At 43.7% G+C, this 20,246-nt stretch overlaps 1 protein-coding gene across 2 annotated transcripts in view; it reads left to right on the forward strand.

The window, feature by feature from the left end:
* The window catches only part of Atrnl1 (attractin like 1), a 587,588-nt gene that overhangs the window by 489,974 nt on the left and 77,368 nt on the right, over window positions 1–20,246 (forward strand). Inside the window, exon 29 of one of the 2 annotated variants that reach the window (XM_076563387.1) lies at window positions 11,148–11,607. The exons of the other annotated variant lie outside the window; for it this stretch is intronic. Within the exon in view, the coding sequence (XP_076419502.1) occupies window positions 11,148–11,188 (41 nt within the window). The 3' untranslated portion in view covers window positions 11,189–11,607. Of the gene's footprint in view, window positions 1–11,147; window positions 11,608–20,246 lie in introns of those variants that run through there. 2 annotated transcript variants of the gene reach the window in all.

Raw genomic sequence — 20,246 nt, forward strand, 5'->3', positions numbered from 1 at the left:
AGGTTCTAACCCAGAACACAGTGATGAAACCTTATTAGCATGTAAACTGTCACACAAATATGTGCATTCTATGCTTAGACCTTCATCGGTGTTTCCTGTATAAACACCTGTTGATGTATGTGTATTTGTGTAGTGTGTTGTAATTTGATTGTTGTGAGAACACTCACTAGCAAGGAAACAAGTTCTTGATGCTTTTGGGCAGCTTTCTTTTTCCCAGTATGTGTGGCTTATAGGAAGCCAAATTGTAGCTAGGATGAAAACTGTGCATTGTTGATGTGGAACCAACCCAGGGGAGTGTGTGTTTAGGGGACTTAGTGCCATCAGGAGACAACAGCAAACATCTCGGTGTGAGTGGGATCTTTTCTCCCTCAGCCCCAGACAGGCTGGCTGATGGGCTAGGTGCTCTCTTTCCCTCAGATGAGCACAGTGGGTCCTGTTCTGAGTCACATTTCCCTACCTGAAAAGCATGTTTGGTTTTGAAGCTGATTGTTTAAGTATGGTCTTGGAGTTTCCTCATAGCTAGGATGCCATCCATACTGTAAACACACTCAATGTGAATGTAATTGGTAGTGTGATCACATGTGACACTCATTTCTCTGTTTACATGTTATAGCCCATCTATCCAAAAAAAAAAATTATATTCTGATTGTCTTTTCTGGTAACTCTAAATGAAATGAATGTTTTTAAGAGCAAGAGAGATTCCAGATCTTTCTCCTCAATTCCTTTATACATAAAACAAAGTGCCAGGGTCCTGACAGCTTCTGTGACTGTAATGGATGATGAACTTGCCTCTCTACTTACTTTATCTTTGCTTACTCCCCAACTTAACTTTGACCTTGCCATGGTTTGTATTTATCCCCTCCCAAAATGGAAAACATACCACTTTACATCTTTTAAGCTCTAAGTGTCTTATGCTACCATACTACCCCATGTGAACAGTTCCCAACAGCCTTCAATTCCTCATTTACAACACTCTTGAGGTCGTCTTAGTGCAGGAATTTCTATCCAAAAGTCAACAGTAAACGTTTATTCAAAAAAGAGATCCTATCCGCACCTTCTTAAACACCGGGTGGGTGTCTCCTCTTTCAGCGCTACCCTGGTGAACAGCACGCAGAAGGAGAAGCTTTGACTCTGGTCAGATGTGATGGATATTTATAGTTCTGTGCCCAGCTAATGGAAGCATGGCTCTAAAGCTGGGAAGATTTCCAAAACAAATACTTCACTAATGAAAACAAGCCAAGGTGATATAGACCAAGGTTCCTCTTGATCCCTGACAAGCTGCCTTACTGACGGGGAGAAGTAAAGGCAGCTGCCAATGTTCTCTCTGTCCCTTTAACCTCTGAGATCCTCTTTGCCTGGTTTTAAAAAGCCTCGTATTTGTGTGGACCATCACTGTAGCCGTTTGCTTACGGGGGAGGCATTATGATTCCTCGTGATGATGCTGCGTTAGCTGTGGTGTTTACACAGTGCTCTCCTGTTTTTCACATTTGATCTTCATGACAAGGCTGTGAAATAGGTAATACAGAGCTCTAAGTGAGAGGAGGTAGGTGTAGAAAGCACTGTGATTCTATGCTCAAGAAATGATTGGAGTGGGGGAGACAAGGGTAGAGAGCAGAGGGAAAAAATATTACTGCTAGCAGTCCATCTGGAGCAGAGAACTCTTCTGTATAGTTAACAGCCCACATCTTCATAAACAGAAGCATTGGAATTGATGATGATGATGTCTACAGGGCTGCTCTAGGTAGGTAGATGAAACATTGAAATAGTTCTCATACTTTCTCCAGAGCCTGGAAAGTGAAGGATGTGGTGTGTGTCTCTGTGCATTATTCAAGACAATCTTGTTGTTTGTTTCTTTTTTAAAAACCTAATAAATTTGTCCAGATATTCTTGGAGGAGTAAGAATATTCTTCAGTTCTATCCTTCAAGATACATGATATACTAATGGGTGGATAGGATGATGGTTGATTGACAGGTATGAAGCAGGCAAAGTAAAAATGTCAATGGGAGACTCAAAAGTGATGGGAATACCAGCATCCATTATGTTCATTATAAAATTCAACTTTGCTATATCACTGATTTTTTTTATAGTAAAACCTTTGGATATAATAGAATAGCAATCTCATGACTATGCTGGAATGCAGAGTCTGTGGGTGCCTTCAGGACAGTCACCTTTCCTAGACCTGTTCCCGCCCATTTAGCGCACTAATGTTGAGGGTGGACCTTCCTCCCAAATCCACTCAGACTGTCACAGACTGTCTCCATGAAATTGGTCACACATAGAGAACACTTACCAGGCTTCTGAGTCTTCTTTGGTCCTGTCAAGGTGACAGTTAAGTTCACCACCATACTCTTCCTTAAAATTTGCATTTAGCACCTGGCAGTCAGTGTCTAGAAACACACTCTAGTGGCCATCCCCTGCAGGGGCAGCTAGTGCTCTTACGGGGCTCAAAAGTGCTTTGCCGCTTTCTACTAACAACTATTTCTGTAATATTTAATGAGCAGGGGTGTCCTTTTCTGTGTAGTCTTGAAAATGTGAACTGCCTTTGGCCTTCATCTAATCTGAGATCAAAAGAAAAACTGCCTGCCCTTTGGATTACTCAGGTGCTAATCTTTTTCTTGGTATTATCTGTTCACTTTTTAAAAACATACAAAGTCATGGGTTTCATTGGGACATTTCTATACAAATACGATGTCATTAAACTTTGTTCTTATTTGCCCTCCTCATGGTCTTCTTTCCAACCCACCGCTCTCTGGTTCCCTTTCTCCTGCTTTCTCCACATAGATTCCATTCTCCTTTCTTGACACCTCCTCTTTAGATTTCTTCCTAATCTGCTAATCTTTCTAGGATGTGAGTGAGTATATATGTGTGTGTGTATCTGTATATGTCTGTTTGTGTCTGTGTGTGTGTCTGTTGTGTGAGCATGTGTATAAATGTGTGTGTCTCTATATACGTCTGTGTGTGTGTTTTGTTTTTCTATATATATTTCAGTGCTCATAGGTAATTCTCCCCTTAGGTGGCTTATAAGTAAAGCACAAGATAGTAAGTGGATCTTTGTTTGTTTGTGTTTGATGTCTGTAGAGTTGGACTAATCAGGCACCTTGCTCGTCCGGGAAGCTGCTTCATGTGTGTTTCCCGTGAGCAGCCTCGCCAGCTGCGCCAGACTCAGGTTACCGTGAGGTCTGTGCTGTTGGCATGTGTTGACCATGCAGCCACTTTCTCTTCTCACCTCACAGCTGCTGCAGAGCCTGCTGCATTCCATGAAAACATGACACATGAAGTAGCTCTGCTGCCTGACACTGAACCTAGCTTGTCTCCAGTCACTCAGACAGTACTGTCCCCAAGCATTTTACAGTCACATTAGGATGAAATGTGGACAAAGGAAGTAGACCTCTGGAGAAGCACAAATTAGGAAAGATAATGACTCCTGACTCTGATGGAAGATTATGGATTCCACAGTTTATGAATTCCTCCTAATGAGAGGCGGATTAACGTTCCTCACTGGATTAAAAGTCCCAAATGTCTACTGCTAGAATGAAGCCATGTGCTTCAACTAAAACCAAAATTTTGCTCTGACCCAGCCTCCTGCATGATTCACTTTTGAAGATTTTGTTATTGGTGTGTGTGTGTGTGTGTGTGTGTGTGTGTGTGTGTGTGTGTGTGTGTGTGTGTATGTGTGTGTCCCACCACACACACACACACACACACACACACACACACACACCGTGCAGCACGTGTGTGGGGTAAAAGGCAGCTCCATGAGGTCTCTTCTTTCCTTCTGCCTTGTGTGGGTCCCGGGGGTGGAATGCAAGCCGCACAGCTAGTTCAGCTGCTGACTGGGCCGTCTCCTCAGCATATGTGGGTGTCTGACATCCACAAGGAAACACTGCTGGGAAGTCTAAGACTGTGGTGTCCCAATTTAGGTTTAGACAGTTGGGCAAGATGACCAGACTTTTTTAGAATAATCTACAAGTATTGCATAAAGTTTAAAATGATATTCTAGCCACAGCGTCATTGATTCATTTCCTGTTTGAAGCAATGATAAAAAAAAAAAAAAAAAAAAAAGACCTTTGAAGTTTAAAAAAAGAGAGAGTGGGGGAAATAACAATTCTGGGCCAGCTGTTAAAAGTATTAAGATACATAAACATGCTTGTGTATATGTGTGCACACACACACAGTATGTACACAAACATACACACCATGCACACACATATATACACAAACATACTTACTGCTTCCAGACCCTCCCCTTTTTATCTGAATCTCCACAGAGAGTGAATGACTTGACCAGACTCCATTCAGCTAATAGATGAGTGAGCTGGAATTCAAACCCAGGGCCTTTGGACCCTCAGCCTGTAACGACTGTGACCTCAGTACAAACTTGAGGTGCTTCTATATATAGCCCTTAGTCCTGGGGGGAAAAAAAACAAGCAAGCAAACAGACAAACTTAAATCTAGTCAAGAAAGACATGGAGGGTCTGTGCTAATCAGTGGGCTGTGGAGAGCAAGCCAGATTCATTGGTCTTTCCTGGTGATTTCACTGTAGAAATCTGATCAAATGCAGATATGTGCTTGTCATACCATACCTGCTAGGAACGCCTGGTTCTGTGTGTCATGACAACAGGTGTGTACGGTGACATGAGAGGAACTCAGCATGTCAGTTATGACAACAGAGTTACCAGTCCTGAGGTGGGGACCAGGATCGCCACTAACTCTCTGTGGTGATATTGTGTTCTCCAATATATTGTGCACCTTAATAAACTAATCTGGGGTCAGAGAACAGAACGTCTGCTAGATAGAAGCCAGAAAATGGTGGCACTCACACCTTTAATCCTAGCATTCCCAAGGCAGAGATCCTTGGGGATCTCTGTGAGTTCAAAGCCACACTTGAAACAGCCAGGCATGGTGACACACGCCTTTAATCCCAGGAAGTGATGGTAGGAAGCAGAAAGGTATATAAGGCATGGGGACCAGGAACTAGAGCTGGATAAGCTTTTAGGCTTTTAGCAGCAGTTCAGCTGAGATCCATTCAGATGAGGACACAGAGGCTTCCAGTTTGAGGAAACAGGATCAGCTGAGGAGTTGGCGAGGCGAGGTGGCTGTGGTTGGTTCTGTCTCTCTGATCTTTCAGTGTTATCCCCAATACCTGACTCCGGGTGTGTTTTTATTAATAAGACCTTCTAAGATTCGTGTTACGGCTTGCTGTGTCATTTGCTTGTGACTGGGCTGTAGTCTGAAGATTCTCTCACTCACTCCAAACTGACTGCACAGCTCTTGGACAAACTGCTGCTGTGTATTCGGTCATTTAACGGGTGCTTCCGGTCGCCTGGGACCAGCGAGGAATGATTATTTTCCCATGTACCCCTTGCCAGTGACACAAATTAGTTAGCTTCTGTCTGAATCAACGTTTCTGTTACTGTGATAAACACTGTGACCCAGAGCAACTTGGAGAGGATGGGGACTGTCTCAGCTCACACTTCATCCCTGAGGGAAGTCGGACCCTGGAGCAGGAACTGAAGCAGAGACCATGGCTGCTCACTGCTTGTTCCCCCTGCCTGCTTTCATGTGCCACGCAGGACGAGGGGCCCAGGGGCGGTACCACCCACAGTGGGCTTGGTACTCCCACATCCGTCATTATTCAAGAAAATAATGACTGCTTACAGACTTGCTTACAGGCAATCTGATGGAGGCATGATTCTAGCTTGTAGCAAGTTGACAAAAACAACCACAACCTAGCTAGCACAGTGTCACTTTTAAGTGTGTGTGTGTGTGTGTGTGTGTGTGTGTGTGTGTGTGTGTGTGTAAAACCTGCTGAGTCCATTTAGTGTTGCTGTTATGTATATGTTTTTAGGGCTGACCACTTGGTATTGGACCAGCTGAGGGGTTCATCCCTGAGGAAGACTGATTCTTCTTCTCAGCAGTCATTAGCTGCCTCGTGAGATTTTCTCCCTCCAGGGTGGCATGTCAGCTGGTGCTGTCACTGTCCAGGTCTTGTGTGGGCAACCACAATGCTGAGAGTTCATGGGTGCAGCTTCACTGTCATGGAGAGAACAGACATCCTGGTGCTCTGCCCTTTGGGTCTTTCTGCTCTCTCTCCCACGATGTTCCCTTGGCCTTAGGTATTGGGATTGTGGATGTCTCCATTGGAGCCTGGCACTCATGACCAATTGTTCTCTAAATTTTGACCTCTTATGGATTTCTGTGATGTCCTTGTCTGCTACAAAAGAAAGATGCCTTTAAGAGATCAGAGCTACTCTTATCTGTGGGAGTAAGGACAAATGTTTAGAATGCAGTTAGACATTATACTGTTTAGGAAAGTGGTAGCAGTTAAGTTCTCCTCTACTTAGTTAGGGTTACAGGGCCAGAGGTGAATCCCCCCCACCTGTTGAGTGGGCTGTAAGTCCAGTTCCACTGCCGTTGTTTACTCCCAAGATGTAAGTGCCACCTTTGGGGCTGTCTTGCCGTGCTGGCCATTGTGAACTGGCACCAGAGCCGAGGAGGACTGTCGCTTTTCTCCCTTGGCAGTTTGCATAGTGTCTTATGGTACTGTGAGAGCTAGTCCCCAGGGAGAGCTTCGAGGTCAAGATCCAGCTCAGCTGCATCCAAAGTGCATGGTGTCTTCAGCAATAGGGACTTACCTTCAACTTCTGGAAGGGAACCAAGGGCAATGGCAGTAGCCTGTATTGTTTTGGGGGCCTCTTGGACTCTTCAGCCAAAGTCTTGAAAGGCTTCTCATGCTAGGTCCTTCAGCATTTTTTAAATATAGTCTATGGCTCTTCTTGAAGAAGTACTGTCATCTCAAGTGGCATAATTTCATTTAAATATATGCGTGTATAACATTTAATTTTGTGAGAACATGTAATAATATGATTCCACTGACTTTCTAAGACATCCTCAGTGTTATTTATCCCTCCACCTACCTACCCTCCCAGTTAAAAGTCATCCTTTCCCCATTTCCTCCCTCATATCACCTGTGTCCTGCCCCTTTCTAGAGCCCTGCCCCCCACCCCATGGTCCCTTTTTACTGGTCTCCATGGTTACTCCAAATTATATACTCACATCTAAAGTTTTTAATCTAGGAACCGCAAAGATAGAACATGAGGCATTTGACTTTCTGGGTCTGTGTTACCTCACTCAGGATAATATTTTCTAGTTCCATTTATCTGTAAGTTTCATGATTTCATTTTTCTTTACAACTGAATAGTATTCCATACTGTACATGTACCACATGTTCATTATCCATTAATCAGTTGCAGAAGAGTTAGACTGTTTCCATTTCCTAGCTATTGTGGATAGTGCAGCCATGAACATGGCTGAGCAAGCACCTGTGGAGTAGGATGTGATTTAGAGACAGGTTCCAGAAATGCCGGATCTTAAACCAGTTCTCAAACTAATTTCCTAGAAGTCTATGGAATTTTTATTCTAGCAGACTCTTCCTTCATGGTTCCGCCAGTATATCTTCACACTTGTAGAAACACTTCTGTTGGTTAATCTTAGCACTCTCTAGTAGAGGGGGCAGAAGTAAGAAATACGACTATTAAATAAAATTCATTATAAAAATCCAACAGGTAGGCTGGGCGTCAGTGGCACACATCTTTAATCCCAGCACTTGGGAGGCAGAGCCAGGTGGATCTCTGTGAGTTTGAGGCCAGTCTAGGCTACAGAGCGAGATCCAGGACAGACTCCAAAACTACACAGAGAAACCCTATCTCGAAAAAACAAAACAAAACAAAACAAAAACCAACAGGTTAGTTACTTTTCTCCTCAAATCCAATATTGCTCATAGCCAATATTTTCACAAAGAAAGAAAAAGTGTGGCTTAATAAATGACAGAATTAGGCAGAGAACCCAGGAAGGTAATTAAGTAAGAACAAATGTCTAAAATTATTGTTGATAATAATATTGTTGATAACAGTTTCACTGTCTGTAAGAACACTTGATATTCAAATGCCCCAAAACCCACAGTAGGAAATAGTTTATCCTCTATGCAGAGCACTGGCCGTTGTGAATCTACTTGCTGTTTATATTCACTCACGTATTTAAAGCATCTGCTGTGTGCTTGGAAAGGCTGCAGCCTTTGCAGATATAAACATAGCACAAATAACCATGCAAATAAGGCCATAATTTAAAAAGTATGTTAAGTCCAATGAACAAAAGGTGTGGAGGTGAAATCCCAGCCCTCTCGGATTGCTAAGCCTAGTGTTGTTCTGTAGTAGTAACGGAGGGATGTATGTGGTAATGAGTGACGCCCTTCCTCAGCTCTCACATGGCACCACATGTGAGAGTTGGACTGTTGAGTATTCTTCTCAGCTTCTGGAACCGTTTGCATGGCCTGCTGTTCTGTACCTTGACCCATCTCAGGTACCTACTTAGAATGCATGGAGAGGCCATGGCTCCAAAGCTCCTCTGCCCTGCAGTTCAGACTCCAGTCCCTTACAGACAAGAAGGCTTTCTGTTCCCTTGGGTCCAACCTCAGCAAGCCTCTGGGGTCCTCTCCATCTAGTTAGGAAAGTGCTGTGTGCTTGTTTCCCAGTCCTGCAGCCACCTCCTCACACCTGCCGAACATCAGTCTCTCCCCGGCTGTCCTGACTTAGATGTAAAGTCGAAGTCACCTTCCCCTTCTCCTGCCTGCCCATTCCTCTGACCACCTCTGCTCTCCCTCCCTCCCTCCCTCCCTCCCTCCCTCCCTCCCTCCCTCCCTCCCTCTCTCCTTCCCTCCCTCCCTCCCTCCCTCCCTCCCCCCTTCTCCTCCTCCTTCCTCTCTCTACTCTCTTTTGGACACTGTAATCCCAGAATCTGACCCCACAGCAGACAGAGCCGACCTTGCTTTCCCAGTCTTGATTCCTCCAAGCCGTTTTCACAGCCTGGATTTCTGCCAAGGGAAGCACTACTGTAACCATCACTCCCCTCCCAGACCTCCAGAGACGTACGTCAGGGTGGGCAGCCCTCCCTGTCATTCCTTAGCCTCTTTACTCAGCACCCACAGTCCTCATCTACCCATGTGCACAGCAGCATGGGTGACACGGTGCCTCCCTCTGTATCCTGAGCTGGTCTCACACTGGCCGTCCCCCAGCATCCATCTTCCATATGTGCGATCACCTGCATGTGCCCCAGCACCTGGCCCCGTACCCATGTGTTCCCTGCAGTTCTGAGTGTGTGCATATGTTTGCCATACTCACCACTGTCCCATGTACCTGAAAGCCTTTTCCCGCCTCACCTTCTGATGTCACCTCCATTCCCAGAAGCCTTTGCAGTTCCATCCTGTAAGGGCTCAGTCAGCCCCAGCTCCTCTTCCCTTTACGACTTCCTGACCTGTCAGTCACTGTGGGCTTCCCCGTACCTGATGCCCAGGTGGAAACTGCCAGCAGGAACTCGGCCTTAGTATCTGCTTGATAAACATTTGATTGATGAGTAAAATTGATTAGTCATAAAATGTAGAACTTCTCTCCAAAAGATATATGCTATACAAATGTAAGCCCATAATCTTAGTAGATTAGGTTTTATGCTTTATTGATTCATGAAGCATTGAAGCTACATATCTTGAGGACTAAAATTAAGCTGAGAACTGTACTTTTGATGGAATATATCTGTTAAAAATTAGTTGTTTAGATTTAAGATTCAGTAGAATCAGAATATTAGTGAAGGATGACACAAAACACTAAGGCAGGTTCTGTATTTCCAACACACCCTGCATGAAAATGTTCTATTTCATGATTTTAATTTAATTTCTTTCTTTGATGATATTTTTTAAAAAACTGTATGATTTAAACTTGAGATAATACAACTAGGTTTCATACTTGATGAATAAAAAATGTATTTGAATTTTATGGAGTGAAAGTCCACATACTGGTTATTCTCAAAGGAGAGAGCCTTGCAAATGATCAAAGCATCGGGTCTCACTGTTGTGATGATCATTACACAGATTGTCCAGAATCTACTCTGTGCTCCAAGCTTCTTCTCCATGGCCAGTGTCGCTCTGCAGTGGTGCAGCCATGTCTCTCCATCTGAGATTTTAAATTTTCTTTGTGCCATAGTTAGTGGAGAGAAACTGATTCACGTGTTAAAGAACCGAGGAAAATTACCAATAAGAAACCCGATGACTAGTGCGCGTGACTAGTGAGGCACACTTCAGTCTTGTGCTAACCCTAGAATTTGACTCAGATGTTCTCAGGCTAAGCTGTTAGAAACACTTCTGAAGGGGCAGGACGCCTCACTCTGACGTGAGACCTGTCGCCCCCACACTTCCCTTCTCTGTCCTTTCTCCCTCCCACCACCCCGTTTTGGTAGTTCTGTAATCAACTGGTAAGTGATTATTTTAGTCAAGGAGGAAATGGGAGGTGCTAAAGCCCGACAATGATCACAAAGTCAGGGCAGGGGATCGAGATTCGTTCACAGTAAGAAAGCTGTAAAATCAAAACAATATGATGCAAGTTACGTGACTATAAATTAAATATCAAGAGTAAATCTCCTTCCCTTTGGACTTCTTTTGAAAAATGACACTGTACTCTATATAAAACTACCATTCCTGGATTTGAAAGACTCTAAACAAAGCCTGCTGATAGTCAGTGAGGCTTCCCTAATAAACAAACTGGCTTGAACAGCAAACACACATCTCTCAAGGTCATGGAGGCTGGGAAGTGTCTGACATACTTGGAGGCCTTAATCTTGTGGAGACAGAATGGGGTCTGTTGTCTTCAAATAAGGCCACTGATCCCACCAGTGAGTCTACCTTCATAGCCATGTCTAACCTAGACTCCTATGCCATGGGATGTCCTTCTGTACACTGTGAATATGTGTTGCTCTCATTGGTTGATATATAAAGCTGATTTAGCCTATGACAAGGCAGGATATATCCAGACAGGAAATCCAAGCAAAGAACAGGAAAGAAGGGTAGAGTCTGGGAGACTCCATCCAGCTGCTCAAGGAGCAACATGGCAGCAGACCAGTAACCCCGCAGCCACATGGCAATACTTAGATTATTAGAAATGGCTTAATTTAAATGTAAGAGCTAGCTAATAAGAGCCTGAGCCATAGGCCAAACATTTGTAACTAATATTAAGCTTCTGAATGATTATTTGGAAATGGCTGCAGGAAGGGGCAGGACAGAGAAGAGCCAGTGATTAGGACTTCTGTGGTCTGCATTAAACAGGGTGGACGGGTGATCCTGATGGCAGAGAACTGTCATTCTGAGACTGAGAAATGGCCTTAGAGGTCGCCTATTTCCAACTCACAGTTTGCAAGAAAGAAGCCTATGGAGCCACGAAGAGGAGGAGACATGTTTATAGCTGAGCTGGAGTCACAGCAAAGGTCTCTGAATCCCTCATGCAGAGGATTTGGCTCTTGGTGTTTGTTTTACTGTGGTGAAAGTCTATCTCTCCAGAAAAATAATAATAATTTTCCTCTTAGCAAGCAGTACTGTACCACACCTGCCACATAAAATGGCAGCCAAGGGCAACCCATAGAACAGAATAACAAGAAGTTAAGTGGTTTGAGAAAATACATCTTCTTACCATCAAGGTGATGAAACGTGGATTAAAGCCATGGACATTACTTTTCCCCACATAAACATTTTTCTAGGGTCTACCTCATTAGGGCAGTTGTTCCCCAGAAAACCCAGGGGGGATATATTCAAATTTTGATAAAAATTCTTTGAATATGGTTAATTTGTGTGTGGTTTTTTATTTGCATCTTTTTAATAATAAAATTTAAAATGAAAAAAAAAATCCAGTCAGGTCTCAGATCCTACTGTGTACTGTTCAGTGGTGTGATAGTGTCTTCCAGAGGTGTTGTTAGTGAGAATACGCGCTCCTGCTTAATGCCAGTCCTGAGGGAGGCTCAAACAGCAGCAGTAGAAATGTAATTCCACAAAAGGTAAGTGTTGACTGTAATCACATTAACTCCTTAAAGCCACAATGGTCTTTCTCAAAGGGCTTTTAAGGAAAAAGTTAATGACCCTCTGAGAAGTGAGTAATGTATCTCCATCTATCTGCCTTATAATTTGCAAATGAACATAGGCCATGCAAATTGAGCAGACTTTCTTAATTGATGGGCAGCATGTCCTGGGCTGTCATTCGCCAAAAGCACCAGTAAAACATAAGAGAGGATGTTCATTCTTCCTTAAAGACCTAAATTGGTCCAGAAGACTCCAGGGAGGGCGTCTGAAGAGTCCTCCATAGTCCCTGGAATCATCGTTTAGAAACCTTGGGGAATAAATGGATTCATGTCCCCTGAACCTGCTGTCTGGTGTAATTTGACTTGAACCTTGAAGCCCCTAAAAGTCTAGATGCAGTGACCATACATTCAGTTCCATTTATCCAGCAAGCCAGGCAAGGACCATCAAATCAATAACATGACTATGCCATCTGCCTTCCCCTTGCTCACCATCATAATGAAAAATGACTCCTTAAGTGTTCAGAGAGGCAATTAGCTCTGAAGGCTGAGCTGTAATGGGGAGAGGCCAAGTTACATTTGTATTCAAAACTTTACTGGTAAAATGGAAAGGAAACTGTTGTCCATATTAATAGATACATAAAATGTATAAATGGGGTAATTTGGTATTACTCTGTTTATGCATAATATTATCTAACTGCAGGAACACAGAGCTAAGAAGGGCAATGAGATGACATCTGGTTCCTCCAGCCGCCTGTAGTCACAGCTGGTGACCCTGTCTGGAGTCATCTTGGACAGACAGACTGTCTCTAAAGATGTCCCCCAAAGGCGTGCTTCTAACTTCCGAGACAAAAATCATTCAGTTCCTGAACAGCCTTACTGCAATTTGATCACATTTTCTTTTGTTCTCTGTCTTCTTGTCCTTGTCGCTCCAGAAATAGAGAGCAGCTGATTGGCTCTCTAGCTAACCCACCACGTGTCACAGAGCAGCTGATTGGCTCTCTAGTTACCCACCAAGTGTCACAGAGCCGCTTCAGAACCACCTCCAGCCTCAGTGCCCGAGTTAAGTCAGTCTCTTTGCCTTGAGCCCGACGTCTTCCTTCTGATGAGTATGTCCCTCACCCTCAGAGCTCTTCAAGCATCCTGACGTCATTGGCTTGAGATTCATGGACTAAGTGGAGATGTGGTTCTCTTCCTTTGATTGATGGGTGAGGAAACTGACACTCCCCCGTGGAGATTTTCCCAGAGACAAAGGTCCTCTCGACTTTGCTCACGGTGTCGTTTTCTGGGTCCCTAACCCCTCTTTTGAGCCAGCTGCCCTGCTGATGGATGCCTGCCCCCAGAGGCCAGGCCCCTCTGTCCCGCCCCGACATTTGACCTGTTCTGCTTTGTGTCTGTGCTGCTTCTCTCCTGCACCAGTAGAGGGAGCAGTCTGTTTCCGTGGGTTTCTCTGCTGTTTCAGGTCTTTTTAAACGTTCATGCTGTCCTTATGCCAGTCATTCTCTGCTCTGACACTTGATGTTATGTGCCTTCAGTGATGGATTCCAAAGAGACTTACAATCACACCACACACATACACACACACACACACACACACACACACACACACACACACACACACACACACACACAGTTATGAATGTACCAAATTGCCCCTTTGCAGAGACCTGTCCCTGTGTACCACTCTTTAGGGGTCACCTGGGAACCTTCTCTCCATCTCAGCCATCCACACTCCACAGCTTTGTTTTTGTTTTTCATTTACTTCTATAAAGTTTTCATTACACTGTGTTCATCCCACCCAGGCAAGCCAAGGGCCGTAATTCCCACTTATCATTATATCCTTGGTGGTAAATGGTGCCTAAAGCATAATAGAAGGTCACTACATTGCTTAATTATTTTCCTCCTTTCTCTTGCTCACCTGTGCCTGTTGGCATTAACCTCCCAGAGTTAAGTTCCTAAGCTGACTGTGAATTTACACTTTCTAATGCACCTTGTCGAGTGCTGGGCATTCGTACTTTACTACAAGTTATTCTGGATGCTTCTCAAGTTTAAAAACTGAAGAAGAGAAAAGCAAAAACAAATAATAATTTTAAAAAACCCTCCTTCCTGGCTCCAAGTCTGGCATTTGAACTAGAACCAGAGTTTGGTTGAGGTAAACTGATCCTCTGTACTAGCCAGGGCTGTCTCAGCCAGCCCTGTTTGTCATACAAATCTTGTAGTCGCTTACAGTGGGCGATTTTCTTGTATGTTTAAAGCATTTCTTTGGGTCTCTCTTCATGCAGAAATACATCCTGTGATGGTTTGGTCATCCGGGAGATCCTTGATTTTTTGTTCTAATATTTTTTTTCTAGAAATGAATGTCCCACAGATTCTTCTCCCATCTTAGGGCTACAAACAGGATCAGAGGCCTCCACTCCTTTTTGGTGGCCTAGGAGGAGGTCTCAAGACTCTCCTGCCACTTAACCATCCATTCACAACTTCTGATTTTGCATGGCTGCCTAGATTCTGGGTCCTCCATCAAGTGTCTGAAGGTGCAAACACCTTTGAATGTCTACTTTAAACATGGTTTGCTCTTGCCTTTTCCCTTGTGTCCAGAACCAAGTCAGTCTTCCTAAGCCTCCCTCACACTCAGTGCAGTACAGAGTCCACGCTGCTGCCTTTGCTCCCCAGAGATCACTGTGCGCCGTGTCTTCTGGCTTTTGATTGGCCAGCACGCAGTCATCCTCTACTGCTGGGCCGCCTAGGTAACTCAGTCTTGGGAGAGAACGCCCAGACTCCATCCTTGCCTGTCACCTGAGCTTCTCCCTAACTTCCTTTCCCATTCCCATTGAAAGAATCTTAGAAACCCCAAACAGTTCTGCAGTACTACTTCTCACCTATCATGTTGGTGAAAATTAAAAAGGATGTCATCCAACATATTGCAGGTGAGAACAGACAGCTGTAACCACACCGAAGGGAATTTGGCAATGCCTAACAAAACTACACATGCAATCCAATTTCTAGGAATTTACCCTAAAACATACTTCCAATAATCTGAAATGTAAATACACTGGTTATTTGCTTCAGCAGTTTTCATAAACACAAACTATCAAATACAACCTAAATAACAATGTGTAGGAAAGTAGCGAAACACACGTGCCTGCAGGGAGACTGCAGAGTTCTCTAGAAGAATAGGGAGGGGTTTGCAGGCATTATTTCTGACCATTTAAGTTACTTAAAACTATCTCAAGTGTGATAATGGAGGAAATAAAGAATATAGAGCAAAGTGGTGACTCAGTTGCAAAGCTGAGGCAGGGGAGTCACTGAGTTTGAAGCCATCCCTGGCTACATAGTGAGTTCCAGGGCAACCTGCGTTACAGAGTCAGACACTGTTTCAAAAGAGATTATAAGACAATGTAATTTACAAAAGAAAAGAATAAGCTGGGTGTGGTGGCGCACGCCTTTATTCCCAGATTCGGGGGGCAGAGCCAGGTGGATCTCTGAGTTCAAGACCAACCTGGGCTACAGAGTGAGATCCAGGACAGGCTCCAAAGCTACACAGAGAAACCCTGTCTCAAAAAACCAAGACAGAGCGAGAGAGAGCGAGAGCGAGAGCGAGAGCGAGAGCGAGAGCGAGAGCGAGAGCGAGAGAGAGAGAGAGAGAGAGAGAGAGAGAGAGAGAGAGAAAGAGAAAGAGAAAGAGAGAGAGAATAGCCAGAAACTAGGGGGTGGCAAGATGGCTTAGTCATCAAAGTCCTTGCTGCACAGGCTTGAAGATCGGGCTGTGCAACCCTAGCACTCACATGCAGAACCAGGCACAGAGCATGCGTCTGTACTCACAGCACTGGGGGAACAGATGAAGAAGGTTCCCAGGATTCTCCAGCCACACAGCCTAGCCAAACTGGTGAACTCAAAGTTTAGTGAAAGACCTAGTCTCAAAAAAATAAGGTAGAGACCAGCTTACAAAGACACCAAACCCTGACCTTTGGCTTCCATACACAAGTGCAGACTCACACATGTGCACACGTGTAGATACAAACTTCACACACACAAAAATAAATACAATAAAATAAACCAGAAACTAACAAGACTGTCTGCCTGCAAGAAAAGAGTGGAAAGGGGGTGTATAAATGCACCAGTCTAAGATGGGAAGATAGAGCAGTGAAATATGGGGAGGTGAGGTGGTGGGAGATCGGGAGATGGGTCAGTAAAAGGTAGGGTGGGTAGGAGAGAGGAACCCTTTTTGAATATGCATTTGATTATGTATAACTTTGACTCTCAAAATGTAACTAATACTACATAAATAATGTCAGGATAAAGGAGAACTGAAAATAGAATAAGAACTATACAACTTGAAACAAAGTTATTACACATAAGCTATTCTGCAACCTAAGTAACTTGAGAAAAGATTGTATGTTGACTATAAGGCCATAGGTAACAGATGATCCACATGCACAGATATACCAGAGCGTGTGCAGTCAGAGGCATGGGTTAGCAATTCTGACACTAGTTAATGTCTGTGCCATCATGGATCATGAGAGCTGAGTTCTCACACTAGAGAATAAAAGATATGTGTGAGCAAAGTGAGAGAATTAGAATGACGCCTGTGTTGGATTGGAATCGCAGGATCATTATGAACTCATGCATAGTCAGGTTTATAAGTTATACACATGCACACATGTGCTGATGTGTACCTCTTACCTCTTGCCAAGGACAGGGCCTAGATGATGTGGTACCTTGGTAGTGATGAATATATTTAATGCTCATATCTTGGTTTCTTAAAACTATTCTCTAATAAAATTAACAATGGATTTGGAATTAAGTGATTGATTCCAAGACTTAAAAGAGGGAAATGCAAGATGTACTAAAATCACGTTGTAATTCCCCCAGATAGTAAGTGCTGAATATGAATAGGCCTAATGAAAGGACATGAGATGTAAACTGAAAGAGAAACTAACGATAAAAAAGTGGGACAGATTCAGATAAATAGGTGTGCTTCCATTAAAACTCAAAGAGTAAATTGAACACCCAGTCCATTCTAACAGGTGCGGAGTTGGATAAGTTAATACATAAGAGAGAATGGGAGTCCTTCTTCGAATCCTAGTGGAGGAATGAATACACAAGGAAGAAAGCAGGCAGGAAAGGCACCCTGGGACAAAACCACACAGTCGTGGTTGAGGGTGGGAGCCACTGCCGGAGTAGCTGCAGCACAGAGTATGTTAGTAGCACGTTTGTGTAGTCTCGAAGTGTTCTTCCACAGACGCATGCTGGCAGCAAAGGGAAAGTTGCCGGTTCCTGGTAGAGAAGCCTAGCAAACATGGCCTTACCCAAAGGACCAAAGTTAATTTGAACGATTGTGAAGCAGGCCCTGTGTACTGTCTCCCATGTTGCGGTAGGAAGAGCAGAATAACACATCTGTTGTGTTCCTGTTAAATGTATAACCATGTGTAACCAGAAATGACAACAGATACACAATGATGAACAGCTATGAAACATGCTTCGTCCCAACACATCAGAAGATGGTGGTGTACATGAGCAGGGCATCCTGGATCTCTGTGGTCTGACCATGCGCCAGATGCTTTCACTGGGGGAGCTGGGGAAAGAAAGGCGTGAGAACTCTCTGCTGCTTTTGGAAATTTCCTGTCTTAAATTACTCCAGAGTAAATAGTGAAATGTATTTTCTCTTTTCACGTGGGTCACACTCCAAAGGTTAATCTGTAGATTACACGACATACTTTTTTTTTTTTTTTTCAGAGAAATCACATTGTTCTATTATGTGGTTCTGGGTCCTAGAACTGTGTGGGCGTTTATCTCTGTGTTTCGGCTAATCCCTTGAGCCCAGAACATAAGCAATGTCCTTTCCTGCATTCCTTAGGGGAAGTTGCTCCCACTAGAAGCTATAGGAATGAAGAAGTTGCTTTCCTGGCTTCAAGTTTTTTTGTGAGAATGTGGATTAAGCAAGTTGCAGAACTGATTTTCAAGACAGGTCTGTGTGGCCCTTTTGATGACTTCCCTGCTGTCTCCGCCTGAGGCCTTCTCTGGCTAGGACCATGCAAAGGATCAACCCGCTAGACGCTGTCTACTGTATGGTCCTCGCAGGTTTTCCACTTCTTGAACTGCATGTTCACCTTTATTTTGTTTGTGAGAATTTTTTTTTACTAGAATTGTTAGATTGTGAGTATTTTTATTAATAATTCTGCCTTACGTCTTTAAATTATATGTGGTAGATGAATCAGAAAGTGTAGGAGCAGGTATCCTAAAGCTTAAAACAATTTTTACTGAATCATAATATGCTTACAAAGTATGACCATATTGTGGTTAAAATTTTTGGAATTGTTTAAAATAGTTAAGTATGTCAAGTCCCTGAAATGACACTATGAAGCTCTTTCCCATTGGTATCTATAAGCTGTGCGGCTATGAACACAAAGTATCAGTTATAAGGATGGGGCTTCTGATACAAATGCCGTTTCTCTTGCAACTGTCTCAGCTTAGACAATAATGCAAGGAGTCTAAGTGTCCCAATGATCAAGGACTCCACAGAGAACAGACCCACAAACAGCGTTCACCGAGTTCTTACTCTGAGATGCGTAGGTTGGGAACCCTGAAGTCCAAAACCTTACCAGCAGCTACTGACCACACAGCAGAAAGAACCAGAATTTGAACCTTTCTTGTTCTGTTTCTTTCTCTGAAGTTTATGCTGTAATCACTGTCCTCTGGCATGTTCCTGTCCAGGAAGTAGTAAATAGAACAGAGAGAAGCACTAGATAGAAAGAGAAGAAGCCCTTACTGCAATCCTGTAAGGCTTGCGTCTAATCTGCTCAGCTTTATGATTCAAAATGACAGAGCAAAACGAAACCCAGAGGGGATTTTAAAACGTGACTCAGAGATCAAACATGACTCTCTTTTGTCCCAGAACACCTCACACTCAAACCCCAGGCTTCGCTGCTGCTGGTGCGCGGCCGACACACAGCCCTGTAATTGGTGAATTTGCATTGTGTTTGTCGCCAGCAGATTAGGAAGGCACAGATGTCAGTTTTAGGAAATCCGGGGAATCTTAGCCTTGTGCAGACTAATTGGTACAATTGATAAAATGCTAATTAGAAAATAAATTCCAGTCTTTAGCTTTAGTAACTTTGATGGGTGTAACCATCTTTGTGAAATCCGTATGTATTCACAATGTTAAAAAATAGTTTTCCTGTAAAAATGTATTTGTCCTCTAAAATCTATGACTGTTAAATATGAGAATTACCAGATATTTTCATTGAAAATATCAGCCAGTTCATTAAATTTTATTCAGTTGATGCAGATCCTTAAAATCACAATGAGATTTTGTGATTTTGATAACACACCTAGAAATGTCAAGTAACTAACTTGGGCACTAGCATCTCCTTCATGGTACATGGTCAGAGCACACTCGCATTTATTTATATCATCTGTAACCTAGAAAGAATGGTGGGAGACAGTGCCAAAGCCCTCTTACAGGAGGCAGCCTGGAAATCTGGGATGCTTTCCTTGGGCACCGGTCCTCTTCTCTTCCAGGGCAGCATCATTAGCATAACAGCATTAGACAAGGAGAGTCCATCCTGTTCAGAGCCCTAGCCTGTGCGGCTTCCTTCTCATGTTTTTAACCTTTCCACAGATTTGAGACTACCCGGTTCTCACAGTAATAACTCCCAGATCTTAATTTCCTTTTAGTATTTGGAATGTGGCCACAACATGATTGATTTTATATGGATATGCTAGAGTGTTTGCATTGGATTGGTTGATGCCCTTCAAGACCGCTGTCTCGGGAGGTTAAATATACTTGAGTGATTAGTATTTTAGAGACGGAGGCAGCTCCAGATCTAACGGCATTCTAGCTACCTGCCTGGCCGCTTCATCCTTTCCCATCCCAGTACCTCCTATTCACCACCCTTCTTTCTCCTAGCCTGCTCTCATGTGACTTCCAGCACCATTTCCCTGTTAAAATCCTCCTGCTGCGGTAACCCTTGACGTTGTGTCTCTTAATGAGGGCAGTTTGATGAACCCCTATTTTGCATAATCCACTCATTTCACTTGTAGTTATTTACTGTCTGTCCTTCTGACTAAACTGTGGGCAACACAGAAGCAAGGACCATCTCATGTTACTACCACACCTTCACGTCCAGAGTGCCAACTCGGACCGTCAGTGCTTGGAAGCAAACGAATGAACGTGTTCACATGCTTTGCCCCTCGAACTCTGCATGTGCAGGAGCAGAGGCCTGCAGAGGGGAGGCTGCAGTGACGTGCGGAAGTATGCACGAGACAATCCTCCAGTCTAGCTTTGGATTTTAGGTCATATGATGGGATGAGTGTCAGTTAGATAAAATGGTCACGGAGACAGTCTGATTCTCTTCCCATC

The sequence above is a fragment of the Peromyscus maniculatus genome, chromosome 1 (assembly GCF_049852395.1).
Source record: "Peromyscus maniculatus bairdii isolate BWxNUB_F1_BW_parent chromosome 1, HU_Pman_BW_mat_3.1, whole genome shotgun sequence".
Lineage (NCBI taxonomy): Eukaryota > Metazoa > Chordata > Mammalia > Rodentia > Cricetidae > Peromyscus > Peromyscus maniculatus.